Source organism: Centroberyx affinis, unplaced genomic scaffold, assembly GCF_046629955.1.
Source record: "Centroberyx affinis isolate AG114_WGS23_722 - 3 ecotype Tasmania unplaced genomic scaffold, CSIRO-AGI_Caff_v1 ptg002676l_1, whole genome shotgun sequence".
Classification (NCBI taxonomy): Eukaryota; Metazoa; Chordata; class Actinopteri; order Beryciformes; family Berycidae; genus Centroberyx; species Centroberyx affinis.
Window position 1 is genome coordinate 33,725 of NW_027280860.1, and position 14,810 is coordinate 48,534.

Here is a 14,810-nt window from a genome sequence, read left to right on the forward strand (position 1 = left end):
TGTCAGCATCCTTCAGGATTTTATAAACCTAACAAAATATTTCTAAATGAGGCCTCGCTGCTTGTGAGCCGTTCACTCACATGAATACTTAGTGCTAATGCCAAGCACATGGGAAACCCCTCGGGTCTACCTGTAAAACAAATAAACAAACCAAGCCAAGAGAGCTTAATGAAAAAAATGCAAATGTGTACGTGTGCCTGTGCGTATACATATTTGATTTTATGAAGGGGTTACAATAGTAGCATAGTGTACAGATGCCTCATCCACTGACTATTGTCTCTCCTGTGTGTGTGTGTGTGTGTGTGTGTGTGTGTGCGTGTGCGTAGGCTGCTGCACTGCCTGGTGTCGGTGGTGTTCCAGATGACCATACTGAGGGACCTGGAGAAGCTGGCAGGTTGGGTCCGCATCTCCATCATTTACATCCTCAGTGGCATCACCGGAAACCTGGCCTCCGCCCTGTTCCTGCCCTACAGAGCTGAGGTGGGTTGTTTACACTGACGCATGCATACATGAACAAACACACACACACACACACACACACAGGTTAACTGAAGGAAAGGAACGCATGCACGCACGCACACAGACATAACCACACACAAAAATGTGTACAGATACAGCAGGTGTATGCATAAAGGTCGTGAGCTTTGACTTTATTAGGCCCTATACAATCTGTTTTATTTCTAATCAATCATTTATTTATTTATTTTTAGGGGTCCAAGCACGTAGTGCTGGAACCCTATTGTATTTGCTGGAATTATTCTGCTTCTTTCTTTCTTTCTTTCTTTCTTTCTTTTTCTCGCTAAAAGTGTCTGCAGCTCAGAAACCGTAAGTCCTACAGTAGCCATATTTGGCAGGTGGGCTCCTATGGCCCACCACTACTCAGGCAAGGCAGCCCATGCACATTGGCCAGATGGTGGCGCTATAACAAGCAACTTTACGTTTTGGCCAACAACTTCTGAACCGTGTGTCGTAGACTGAACATTTTTGTGTTCCTAGATTCTTTGGTTTGGACAAGCACCTGTGACCTATCACACTATCAGGTCCATTTAGACCTGAGATTTAACCATTTAGAAGTTTCATAAAAAGTAAATCAACACTAAATCACACAGTGCAGAAAACTCAAAGCAGGTGTTTGCCATCATCTGTCAATGGCAAAATACCTGAGTGGCATCACTGATTGGGGTGTGGCCAGACCTTTCAACCCATAGAGAGCAGTGCAGCAGCAGTTTTCTGGCCCATGTGACTTTATTCGTTAATGGAGAGCACTACAATGTTCTATAAAGTGATTAGCACTGTCAATTTGTCAATCATAGGCTGCAGTATCACACTACTTCTCCCTTTAGTTAGTTTCTCCTCACTAAACCTGTAATAGTCCTTTGGCTCAGTAGGTAGAGCATCAGCCTTTCATGTGGAAGGTTGGGGGTTCAAATCCAGATTTTTCCTTTCCAAAGTCATTAGTCATCAAGGACAAATAATAGAAAGTCTGGCCGTTGTGAACAACTCCAACAATGTGGTTGCAATGAAAAGATTAACTTGACAGAAGTCACGGGCCAACACAAAAGCCGGTGTTAGACTGCATGTCCCATCTTCACAACATGTCAGTTTTGTGTGTCTTTCTACCTTCTGTAATGTTTTGTCTATCTGTCTGTCTTATCAAATTGTGCTTGGACCCCGCAATCGCCGCTTGCGGCTAAATTTTGTTTTTATTTTTTCTGGAATCTGATTTTTGGGTTTTTATAAACAATTATGGATTCTTTTGTTAAACATCAATTCCACAATTCCATCCATATTTACCGTATTGTGGAAATTATTGGGCCTCATTTTGTGCATGCACACACACAAACACACACACGCAGCCTCATTCACAAACATACAAACGTGCTTATCATCCCACATTCTTGGTGTTTTCTAAATGTTCTGCAAAAAATGTGACGCAACCTTGCAGCTCAAATCAAAACAACATAAAGAAAGAAAAAACTCATCTGCTCTTTAAGAACAATTTACAAAGATTTAATATTAAAAACCAGCATGTTTCGGCTGCAATAGCTTTTGTTGGGGTTGCCAATTAGAGTGGGCTGAATTGTTTCTCATTCCTTCAGCACTTAAACACACACACACACACACACGCCTTGCTGATCTCCACCATGAAGTGCTGATCTCCACTGAGCTGGTCAGGTGTCTGGGGTGTAAGCTGGTGAGAGAGAGAGAGAGAGAGGGGTGAGGCATGGGCCTGTGCTCCCGTTGTCCAATTTATCCTTATCCTTCCTTTATCCTCACAAATTGTCTTTAAATGTGATGCGATTGGCACAAACAAAATGTGCAGCATACTGAAGTTTGATTGATTAAGGTTGCAAAATTTTAAGCTTTAAGATTCCTTGAACTAATTAGAGCCAAAGCTGCTGTCCCAGCCAAAGGACCGAGGTTAGTCAAATAGAACTGTGATCTAGTGTTTTCTTCCCAGTACAGGCGTCCACAGCCAGCCCTTCACTTGTGCTAGTCCTCATAGCCGCAGAATCTGGTCTAGTGGAAGGCAGCCTTAACCTCCCATGATGCTAAAAAATGATGTTAAAAAAACCCCCAAACAATTAAAAAAAAACAACATTTAGACAATTCCAGTGTAACCGTAGTTACTTTCTTCGCGGCTTCCAGTCAGTGGCTCAGCTCGGCTTACTGGAGGAAGGTAGCTCCTGCTAGGGATTATTGGACCAGACCTGACTGCCCCGTCTGGAGGGGAAAGGTCCCACTACCCTGCCACCCACTTCCGCCTCACCACCTCACCCCATCCCAAGTTGTTAACTGCGCAAGTCGTTGGAGAAACTGGACAGCAGAAACCCTAACCCTTTGTCCACCCAGTGTAGTTTTCGTATCTATAAGTGTAAAGTAGTACCTCAAGAACTGGACTCAATGGCTTTCTGTAATTGAAACACACGTTCCCCACAATGCTGATCTGAATTAGAGTCTATACTACACCAATCCCAGGTAGAAATAGAACAATGTGCAATGGAAAATACTGTGAAAAGCCCATACCGACCCACTAAATATTAAGTCCGAGTCCCATAAATACAGCTGCTTTTAAAGTCAGAATTTGTGATATTTTCTGTAAATATATGTCTATTTTACCACTCTATCTCTATTCAACCTATACCGAGTTCATGAAAGCTTTTACATTTGCTGTTCTAAACACCCGGTGTCTGGTAGGTCTTTCCTGGGAAAAATCCTCTGCCGCACAGGAAGTGATAAGCTTTACGTTTACGGCAGCAACAACAGGGGTTTGTCTGGAATAAATAGAAGAAGAACTGGGTAGTTAGCATGATCAGTGATAGCCACCATGGCTGAACAGAGAAAGAAAAGAGTGCCACCTACAGAAACTCAAACTGCATCAAGGAAAAAGACGTCACAGTACTGGACACACTGTTTGATTGACAGGTGATCTCTGGGAAGAGCAGTGCAGAAACACCACCGCGATAAGCACTTAGAGCCAAAGATGGCATCAAAAAAACAAAAAAAACAAAAAAAGACCTTGCATATTACCACTTTAATGGGAAATGTCAGCACGTCGTTGATTGCCTGACTGGAGCTAATGACTCTATAATGTAAAACAGTTAAAGTAGTTATAGTGGAACATGAATAAAAGAAATGGACTGGTCCTTACAGTAGGGGTTATTTCCCAGTGTTACTGAAGTAGTTACAAAGAAAAAATTGATACTTGGGGGTCGACCCTAATTTTGGGCAAAGAAGTGAAAGTTGCACACTGAGATGTTTTTTTGGATACAGATGGATTGAGACACTTTGGCCAGACACTCAGACACACACACACACACACACACACACACACACACATACACATACTTCCTCATCTTCATACCCCTTGGGCTTGGCTTGATGTGTGCTATCTGGGCATTGTTACCTTAGTTAATCCACTCCGTTATCTCTGGTGGGATGTGCTGATGGAAAGTTGTAACAATCCTCTTGGGAAACGAGATTAAGTGTGTGTGTGTGTGTGTGTGCGTGCGCATGTGTGTGCACATGCGTGTGAGAAAGAGAGAGAGAGAATGGATGGCTGCTGAGTCAACTACAGCTACGTAGGCTAAGTGATGTCAGAGCGCGTTTGTAAACGCTCTCAAAAGCCATCACAAGGAGATGCTGATCTCTCCCCCCTCCAGCTCAAGCAGAGCTTCCCTCTGTGAGTGACTCATATTAGACCTCTGTTGCTAACAGGATGTGATTTTATCGCTTTTATCAGGTTCAGATTCATGTCACTCCTCCAGTGTTGCTGCAGAATTCAACTGAATGCAGCGTGTGTATTTTTACCAAGGACACCGAGGGGAAAAGAGGGAGTGTAATGTTCTCAAATCCCAAGTATAATAACAAATAACTTGCGCCCGACACCTTGAGCTGAGCAAATAGCCCAGTGAAAAAAAGAACACAGAGTCTGGATTACCTAGTTTTTTATTGGCACATCATTTCGCCTCAGTGTGCCTCTGCAGGGCCCACTTTCCTCTTTAAGAGATTAGCCTAATGCCATTGTGTGGGTTAACAAAGGCCATTGACACAGTACTTAATGGGATTCCATTTATTTTAATGAAGGCAATTATTGCGTCGACTAGACTTGTTTGATGATGCTCCTGAGTTTACGCATTCTTATGAACGCACAAAAACGTTAAACCACTTTAAGATTTTCTCACAAATCATTTATGAGAAATTCAAGGGCCTTTTTACTTCTTGATATAGTAGTTCAAGTCTTAATCCTATCAACTCCGATATAAACTCCAGCCACATCCCCAGCCCATATTTGCGTATACCCCCTATATAAGGTAATCCCAATTGCTCCCATCTGTCATTTGTGTGGCGTGACGCGAGCTGGCTCTCCTCTCATCTGTCTTCCTGCCAGCGTGACGCACTTGACGTGAGAGCCAGAAATCCCACCCTTACCGCTCTCCTTAGCACCGACTGCTTCGCAGGCTTTCACACACCAGGAATAACCAGGGGAAGCACATGTGAGGCACAACACAGGGTGGTCAAGCCACTTAAAGAGGCAGTTTAAGCGGATTATCCCTTTACCGTTGAGTTAAGGAGACCCCTATGGTTTGGGAATAAATGACTAAAGCATCAGCTGTGACTGGAACAATAACAATGCCTTTGCGCGTATAGTAGATCTAAAGGAGGGTGGAAATGAAGCAATCAGCGATGCGGTTTCTCTTCCTAAGGCTCTGCTGAGAGAAGACCGCAACTGAAACTCAACATTGAGCACTTAATATTCATAAAGTTCAGCGTTTCATTTACTCATTGAAAAAGACCTTTCCAGTAACAGTGCTGTAGGATCAAGCATCAAGGATTTAAGTGTCACTACTTAATGCTGTCTGTTGAATTTAAATGTTTCCATTTTATTTTTTCTTAATTTAGAGTGAGAGACCTAATGAGCAAGACTTTTTTTTTCTTTACCAAGATTCTGAAAAGCTATTCAGTGTAGGTGAAAATTTTAAATCAGTAATGAGGATGTTGATTTTGTTCTGATTGCACCATAATTTGAATAAAGCAATCATGGGTCATTTTTGACCGCATTTAGCTATGTCACTCCCCCTGATGAATAGAAGGGAAAATCGCCAATGTTAACATTTCAAATAATTTACCAATAAGTCATAAATCTCAAGCTTTGGGTGGAATGTGATTTGGCAAATGTCTCCTTGCTAGACACAGTTGTAAGAAAGGTTAACTAAAAATAAAGTTAAACTAGGAAATATAAAGAGGGCACCTTTATGGACATATTTAATGCTTCTAATGAAATCACTTGCACTCAAGGTCAGAGACCTGGTTACACTTGACACTTGCATGCCACAAAATTAGATGTCGCTTGCAGCTCTATTAGATCTTTCACATCTGATTAGGGGTTTGTCAGGCGCTCGTTGTAGTCATAATCCTACATCACCCGGGTGCAGTCCAGCCACAATATGCATATCATTAAACAGGAAAAAGTTAATGCAGACACAAATTCAAATAAGTACAGCCAGGCAAGACGCAAAAGGTTTTCAGTGCTATAATTGGATCCTTCATGATCAGATATTTAAATCTGTATTAACAAGACGTGTTTTACAAGGCTTTTACTAGCTGTGAAACTGGTCACCTGGAAGTGTAAGTGTTTGCAGATTAGACATGTGTCACTTTGCCAGGAGGAATTAGAATGAAGAGGCGTCATCCCAGTCGGCCTGTTTTGGGAATGCATTGGTTGGGAACGTGAACTGACAAGAAGCTGCGCTGGTGTTAATTGAAGCACCTGGTATTGTGTGACTTCGGTTCCCACAAGGTCCCAACTAGATTATACCCATCCTTTCACTGGCAAGCCTCTTGGTTTTTGTTTCTCTGTCTTTCTACATCATTTAAGATTGTAGTGATTACAAAATTTTTCTCATTTTCTCAACTGAATTCATAAACTACACCTCACATTCGTTCTTACTGGCCCCTGCCTAAAGTTCTGACTTCTTCCATCTCAGACGACGGTGACAGACCGTAGCGTGCCGTTGTCATGTCCTTGATCCAAACACCATCTAGGAGAGCGTGTCAGGAACGTGTCCACCTGCGTGTCAGGGGCGTGTAGGTGGAGTGCTGTTCCTCGGGTCCATCTGGTTCCACCCCCTTTCCTTGTTCTTGGGAGTTTAATGTCTTGACAGATTAGCCATCTGCCTCTCACCGGGCCAAGCCTCCCAACTCAGCACTGACGTCATTCTAATCTGCTGACCTTTAGTGTCTGACCCGAGGCTGGTAGTGCCGCCACAGAACTAGATCTATAACTAAAGAAAGTAAGTTCAGAGAAGCTCAAGGGGAATGATGCTCAGTTCAAGAAGGGTTACATCTGCTGTTCCCACGGTCTTGGGCAGTTCAGTCTGCATTTTGTCAGCATGAACAACTTCCCCAAAACTAGAAACCATAAAACCAAGACACCAGTTTTTTTTGTTTGTTTGTTCGTACCACATCTGAGCTTCATCAAGTTACATGATTGCTACAGAATTGTCAAGGGACAGTCAAAAGATTTCCCCAAACAATTTAATCAACAATGCAATGACTGTGTGCTTCACCCCCTGATATCATGAACAGAGCTAGATACCCTCCGTCCATGTATTAACCTTCAGTAACATTTCCCTGGCTTGGGATTAGGTCTTCTAATAATGGTCACTATGAGTCAGGTTAAATAATTGTTACTTAAGATACTGTCTTGTAAACATGTTGCCAAGATTTACTAATCAGATTAATTCTGTGTGTGGATTCATTCAGTACTATATTTAGTCAACACGCAAATGTGATCACCAATAAATCATTCAAATAAACAGAAAAAAGGATTAGAGGATATTTTTGCAGATAAAATTCGGATCAATTTTGATGCCATCATGGCCAAGCTCCAAGTCTGCTGACGGGAAATCAATAAATTAATTGGCCTCTCTGGCATTTGCATTCGAACCCACAGATCCATTTCACTGCTACCCACAAATGTCACGATTTCAAACACTTTCAATCCATTTTGCTAAATCCCCCTTTCCACCAAAGACAGTAATGATGATGCACACTATTTCTGCTATGGCAATGTGCAGGGAACAAAAGGGAACGGACGAGAACAAAAGAGTTCTTACACCATCTGTTCAACCTGCATGACACTGTATCATCTACCTGATGGGAGGAGTTGGTATCCACTGTTCAGGATGCGAGTGGACTATGATGTGATTTCAGACAAATGCATAAACAAGCGACGATGCTGACAATGTAAAGGTCACCCAAAAGCCCTGTGTCGGCAGTAAGCAGGATGTGTGCATTTTACCCCCAGTACCCCTCTGATATGCCTAATGCTAGTCATGGACGTGTCTAGTGCTCAGTCATAGTCTTCTGCCTACACAGTTTGGCTGGTGGGTACAGACCCACTCACCCACTTGTAGGTGGGTGAGTCCAGCTCCTCACTGGACTAAAACCGGAGCGACTGCCTCTGTCCCGTTGAATACTGGGACCGTCTATAACCCTTGTGTTGTTCTCTCCCTCTTGCTCCAGGTGGGTCCAGCAGGGTCTCAGTTCGGCCTCCTCGCTTGCCTGTTTGTGGAGCTGTTCCAGGGCTGGCAGATGCTGGAGAAGCCGTGGAAGGCCTTTTACAAGCTGCTGGGCATCGTCCTCTTCCTCTTCCTGTGCGGCCTGCTGCCGTGGATCGACAACATCGCCCACATCTTCGGCTTCCTCAGCGGCCTGCTGCTCTCCTTTGCCTTCCTGCCCTACGTCACCTTCGGGACTTTCGACAAGTACCGGAAACGCGTCCTCATCGGCCTCTCGCTGTTGGTCTACCTAGGGCTGTTCTCCTCCCTCATGGTCTGGTTTTACATCTACCCCATTAACTGGCACTGGCTGGAGCACCTCACCTGCTTGCCCTTCACAAACAAGTTCTGCGAGAAGTACGACATAGACCACGACATTGGCCATGTGGTGCACTAACCATGAAGCCTTGGATGGCTCTACCTTACTTGCTGGTGATCCACTAGCTTTTAGCAAGCGACTAGGTCAGTGATTTCCAGGTCAACTCCATGGCCTTTTAAGAACGTGGCAAACATGTTGTTTTAATTATTCAAACATCAAAGGAATTGACCAGAGTCCACGCCAATGGAATCACATCACTTCCTTGTCAGCCTGCTGATTTGCTTACTTCCGTAAAACTTTACTCAACCTTTTTAATCCTCAACCTAGTCTGGCACTACCTAGCGTGTTAATTTGCTAATGGGCTAAAAGACCCTCAGAATCAGAGGGCAGGAAGAGGTGCTCTGGAGGGAAAAAGTGCAAGGCGCTGGAAGGACCTAAAGGAAAAGGGATTCAAAGTGAGAGACCGTCTGGGCTCTTGAGTCTATGAAAAGTCGCATCATTAATAAGAAGCCAAACACCTTGAAGAAGTTTCAAGGCTTTGGCCCCCCTGGCTTAAAATTACTTTTCACTTGAAGTCTATGAACGCCTGCCAGGAAAGATGAAAGGTGAAGTTGACAAGGAAGATTGATGCCATAGAAACCAACGGGTCATCATGCAACTCATAATCTGATGACAGATGCCTCCTATTTGCCCCTTTTTGTTTTCTGCAACACTGGATTCAACACTACAAAAGCTCTCATTGGGTTCCGGAGCATCTCAGTATTTTAACTCATGAAGTGCGGTCACATTTAGAAGCTGTTTTTTTATATTCACTCTTTTATATGTATGTACTCGGCATGTCAATATGAGCAGTTAAATGTTATGCTGAAAGTGTGAAATGAGTTCCAAGTATTAGCTGTGCGGCTGGAAAAAGTAGAGTGAAATATCTACTTGACAAAGAAAAATGGTCAACTAAGGCAAGAGTTCTATCTAAAACCAACAGCTGCCTTAAAAAAAACTATGCCATTATACCAAGTTGCATCATGGTACTTTTGAATACTGCTTGTGATTAAATAATAGAATTATATTGAATACATTTCTGACCTACCAAAGCAATTTCACAAGCTGCTTATATGCATGTTATGTTCCACAGTCATTTCACAGATAGGAGTGTTAAATCTTAATTTTCTGTATGTCACTGCCCCAAACACAGGTTTTCAATCAAGGACTATTATTATAACATTTGTATCGGTCATATTTGTCACATATCACAGTTGTGCCTAAACTATTTTGTAGATTTACTTCTCTGAAATGACTTTATTAAAACAGCATATTGAGTTATTCCAGGAGTAATTCACTAAACGGGCATTTTTGTTATATCAAGTATCAAGTTTGTTTTTGTACTGTACGTTTGACTTTGTTTGAAAGCAAATATCAATGTGGTGTCTGTGCCTTGTCGAAATGGTCATAGATTCACAAAATGTCACTTATGTTTTACCTGAGCCTAAAAATGTTTGTGAAATACTGTATACGAGGCTCTATCTCTTACGATATACACTTGTTTCTGCTCACCTCGCTAAAGTCAATGCAAGCTAGAGGATTTTTTTTCAACAGCACTGTTGCCATCACAATCCTGTTGTGAACATATTGCTCTTTTGCCTTTACCTGGCAGCTGGTTGCTCAAGTTAGGGGGTCTTGACCCAAAATGGATCACTGGTTCTCCGGTGGGTCCCTCCCTTCACGACAAGAGTAGCAATATGTTTTCCTGTTCTATGTCTGACTCCCAGGGTGAACAGTTTCTCAATGTGGATCCCAGGTGCAAAAAGTTTCCTGGATCCGGTTTGTTGTTGTGTTACAACCAAGGATTGTGGCATGTGTTGACCCCAGCTGCTAAGAAAGCAAAGTTGATTACTGCGTGGTGGATTATGTGACTTAGTCTGTGGGGGTTTCGCTTAGTCACTCACTGGTTGACCGGTGTTGTTGATGACACAGGTGAGTGAAGAAAACGTAGAGGCTGGGCTACATGTTGGACAGCAGGACGCTTTTAAAAAAGTTTTATTTAAACACCATTGTATTTAGATTGTCATTTGGTCGTTTGTTTCAAACATTAGGAATCCATCCTCACAAGTGGGTGAAATGTTAACAGTGACACCCACCTCTTCTTAGGAAATTTCTGTACAGTGCCTTTGGAAATGTGAGCATGTGAATACGAGTCTTTGATTTGAACCACAACAGCCCGTGCCCTCAATCATTACTGTATGCAGCAGGTATACCGCTGCGTTTGCATTGGGACCAAATGAATTCACCTTTTCTATTTATTGGGATAACAAGGGAAAGTTTGAAATGAATTTCAGGCCATGGTCAAAGTACTGTTCTGTGTGGCTTCCGTTTTTATATGATATACATGAAATATTTGTATGTAAAAGCAATCACGTCAAAATAAATGTCAATCTAGTAATAATAATAATGTGTGTGTGATTGAGAAGTTTAATTTCATGCTGGTCACTTACCAAATGACACACTGAACACTGTTAAGGCTCAAAACTGGCATTACAACTTCAGTACCTTTTTAAAATGAGTTTTTATGATAGATTGTGAATGAAAAGGCATAAAAGCAGACATGCTAGAAAATAAAAACCTTTATTTAATTTTTTTTCAGAACAAAACATTATAAAAAAAAAAAATGTCTTGATTCAAGACTTATGGAGGCAGAGGTGGTGATCGTCTACATGGGAGAAGGCGACAAATAACTAGGAGGTTTATCCCTCAAGGAGGGATAAACTTTAAGAGATGCAAATACATATTGTCGATCATCAAATCAATTCAATTCTACATGATGGCCTATGAACTGCTCTTTGACACACTCTCATGATGTTTACAATGCTTGCACAGGCATTGTGGAGCTGTAAACAGACGCTTCAGTAAATCCTGAGATGTTTACAACTCATAGCCGCTAATGGAGATAGACAGGTCAAAGTAGAGGTTAACTTTACAAGTTGACACACAGCATAGTTTGCTCATATCCCTCCTGTGTAGATAGTTTCATTCTACAGTCACAGTCATAGTAAAGGTTTACCGTTTACTTTGGCATATTTCTATATAATAGTATGATGGAAAATGTAAATTGAACAGTAAGATTATGATAAATGATGGGTGTAACGATATCATCTAATATTTTCACCACAATGTGCTATTTCATTTTCCTTCAAAATGTCCCGCATTCATAGAAAAATAAAATGGAAAAACAAATGAAAGTTTCATACAAAACACAAAATAAAAACTGAAATTACAACAAATAAGTCATTACATTCTTTTCAGGAACTTCTCATGCTCTAATGTTTTCTATGCTACTCATTTTACACTAAAGATCATTTCATTCAGTAACTATGGTGTTTTGTTTCACCACACTCCTCCAAACGGTTGCTCTTGGCAGATGGGAGTGTGTTTGGCAGAGGCGACTCTTGTCTTGCAAGGATCATCCGCCCTCTGCAACACACACACACTCTCACGCATCAGACACAACACACACCTCACTGCCTACAGCAGCAGTGTCACAGTGACAGACACAACGGAGCTGCTCGCACGCCCCCCTTATCCTCCATCTGGGGGGCGGGGGGGGGGGGGGGGTCCCACTGCCGCCGACAGGGCCGACCCACAGTCCCGGCACGGCCCCTCCCGTCCTCAACAGCCGCTGTTCCGGCGCATGAAGGCGTGGCCTCTGACGTTGTAGAACATCTCGATGAAGGCGAGGGGCCCCACCGTGATCTCGCTGGGGCCCTGCACCTTGAAGCCCGACTTCTGGTAGAAGGACACCAGGAAGTCCTCGCACATGAGCACGGCGCGGCGCACGTAGGGCAGGCAGCGGAGGTACTGCAGGTAGCGCCACATCAGGATGGAGCCTTTCCCCTGCTGCCGGAAGGTCCGGTGCACCGCCAGGACGTGGATGTGGACCGTGGTGCCGTGGGGCTTGTGCAGGGTCAGGGCATCCTGGGGGCGAGAGAGAGAGAGAGAGGGACAGTTTACCAACCAGGGACAAGAGAGGTAAAGATCTAATGTTGGTGAGTCCAGCTTTCTCTGGACGGAGCGCTAGTCTGCGAGACAGTTTGGATTTTGCTCTGAAGTTCTGATGCATCCTATGGGTAGAGAAATGTACACACCTGACACGAGAATTTCATTTGACCAAATAGGACAAATCTAGAGTCTCAATTAGATGAGATTGCAGCCTCACTTTAATGTGATTAAAACTGATTAGACAGGTGTATTTTTACATCAAAATCTTGCCTTTTGTAGCTTTAAGGTACACTTTCCTCAGCAAATGCGGCTGTTGAAATCTCATTAGATGTCTATCCATTGTTTGGATCATTTCTAGGTTTGGCTCTGCCTCAAGAACACTCAAAAAATGACCAGAACGATGATTGGCTTTTTAAAAATCAGCAATATTTCAAGAAACCCAGAGGCAAATATCCTGAATTTCTTGCTCCACATCTTTCAAATGCAGTAAACTCATCAGAACCACTCCTATAGTGATAGATGAAGAAGTGGCCATGGTGCTGACGGTAGGTGGACATACCTTGATCCCACCATCCTCTCTATTTCCAATGGTAATTTAGCTGATAGGTGAGTATAATCTGCATCAAAACCTATCCTCACCATCAGACTCTCAACCACAAACATGCCGCAAACTCTTTCTAGTATCTCTCCATGCTAAGCTGCCGTGAACCTTCGTCTCGCACAGAGGTAAATCTCCGTCCAGGTGTCTCACCAAGGTAAGCCTCTCCTGGTCCCACAGTGAGCCGATGATGAAAGCCACCAGGCGTCCCTCCTCGAACCAGCCAAGGGACAGCTCGGGGCAGAGGGTGAGGAAGTGACGCACCTCGTCCAGGTGGAGGGGACACTCTCCAGACACCGAGATGAACGCTGTGGCGGAGGAGGAGGAAGGGTTTACTTACAGTGTTAAAACAACACAGAGACACAATATGAAGCTGGGATGGCAGGGAAGAGAGTAGAAAGTTACCCATATGTATTTCTAAAGACTAGCAGATATATGGAACATTCAGATTCAGATTCAGAACATGTGGAATGATTAACAGGCATGCAGTGAGTGGAGGGTAAATCCACCTGGACTCAGTTTACCTTCTTTTTTAATTGGGTAAAAGAGTTTACTCATCTATTTAGGCTGACACAAATAGTAAACATCAGTAATTAATATGAAGGATATTGTCTTATGATGAAATAAGGCATAAATCCATGCTTTTCTGAAAACGTAAGCTTTTGTTTACATGTGTTTTGCCCTCTCATGACCACCGACTGGAGGTTTTTTATGACGTTTATCACCTTGATATGAATGCTAGAACTGAGTCTGATGTTGCAGGAGACTGAATGACTGAACTCCCTTGCCTCTTTCCTTTTAAAAACTCTATTTAAACTGTAAAACAGTGCGGAGAACAACTTTCCAAGCCGAGTAAAGAAGAGAAACAACAGCAAGTAATATATAAGTTCAGTAAATGAGACATAGATGTATATAAAAAAAAATCTAATGTGCTTACCTTCTCTCTCAATCTCAAACACGCTGATGGCATCCTCCGGGCTGAGGGAGCGGAACTCGCTGGCCGGCAGCGTGTGTCTGCGCCCGCGCGCCACCGGAGAGCGCATGTGGAGCGGCCTCAAGAACGGCAAGGCGCTCACCACCGACATGCTATCCTGGCTTTTCTCCCACGAGTTTTGAGGTGATCCGGAGAGTACTCGCTTTCACTCGCTTATTTTGAACGGGCGTCTCTGTTTGTCTAGGCGAGAGCGCGCTGCCTCTCCAAAAAAGCTCGATCCGCGCGTAAAAAGGCGGTGCGTAAAGACTGAGTTTGGAGTGGCGCACCTTGGGTATTTATACCCGCGGTGCTTACGGGGGCGGTCGGTCATAATCCCGAAGCAGGCTGGATGACCAAATCCTCCATTCTCGGTGAATAGGTTGAACAATAAACATATTTACTCGGGGTCAAGAGGGATATTCGTCCTTGTGTTGAGAATTATCCTCGTCGTGCCACCGTCAGACGCGCAGCAGACTCGGATTTTACACATCATGTGTTAGGCTTTTCATACCGGTTAACCAGCATTGACTCCAGAATCAACAGTTTTCAATCAAGTCACACGCCTAGATCGAATAAGTTAAGGGTTTAATTAAGTGATTAAGAATAGATATAGCCAAATACTGCCTATTCCCACTGGTCAACCATTCATGTCAATGTCAGTTAACGCTGTCACACAGAAGATTTCGTGCTATTAAACTGCTGTTGCCTAACTGGTCCATCTACGCTACTTACCACTCTTCATGTGACTTATCTGAGGGAAACTTTCCACTGAGTGTCCATTGTCCCTTTAAGTCGAGTTCACGTTTTTTCCACGCTTTATTTATTATTTTCCAGATCTGTATAAGAGGATTACAGGGTAGGTGGGAG

At 43.2% G+C, this 14,810-nt stretch overlaps 2 protein-coding genes across 3 annotated transcripts in view; one reads left to right on the top strand and one right to left on the bottom strand.

Annotated features, from left to right (window-relative positions):
- LOC139657385 (inactive rhomboid protein 2-like) overlaps nucleotides 1-10,931 on the top strand; it is a 35,920-nt gene extending 24,989 nt beyond the window's left edge. For both annotated transcript variants that reach the window (XM_071535194.1, XM_071535195.1), the window contains 2 exons: nucleotides 327-480; nucleotides 8,029-10,931. In XM_071535194.1, coding sequence (XP_071391295.1) covers nucleotides 327-480; nucleotides 8,029-8,460 — 586 coding nt within the window. In that variant the 3' untranslated portion in view covers nucleotides 8,461-10,931. The remainder of the gene's footprint in view (nucleotides 1-326; nucleotides 481-8,028) is intronic.
- A 1,111-nt stretch (nucleotides 10,932-12,042) lies between these two features.
- On the bottom strand, nucleotides 12,043-14,236 carry aanat1 (arylalkylamine N-acetyltransferase 1). The gene is made up of 3 exons (XM_071535204.1): nucleotides 13,908-14,236; nucleotides 13,124-13,278; nucleotides 12,043-12,348 (listed from the first exon to the last, which is right to left on the bottom strand). Exons 1-3 carry the CDS (start codon nucleotides 14,053-14,055, stop codon nucleotides 12,043-12,045), a joined length of 609 nt encoding a protein of 202 aa, XP_071391305.1. The 5' UTR covers nucleotides 14,056-14,236.
- Between the last annotated feature and the right edge of the window lie 574 nt (nucleotides 14,237-14,810).

Coding starts and splice junctions, on each gene's coding strand:
- aanat1 (XM_071535204.1), bottom strand. CDS start 14,055: ATGTCGGTGGTGAGCGCCTTGCCGTTCTTGAGGCCGCTCCACATGCGC. Junction 13,279..13,907: donor GTTTGAGATTGAGAGAGAAG/GTAAGCACATTA, acceptor CCTCCGCCACAG/CGTTCATCTCGGTGTCTGGA. Junction 12,349..13,123: donor ACCAGGAGAGGCTTACCTTG/GTGAGACACCTG, acceptor TCTCGCCCCCAG/GATGCCCTGACCCTGCACAA.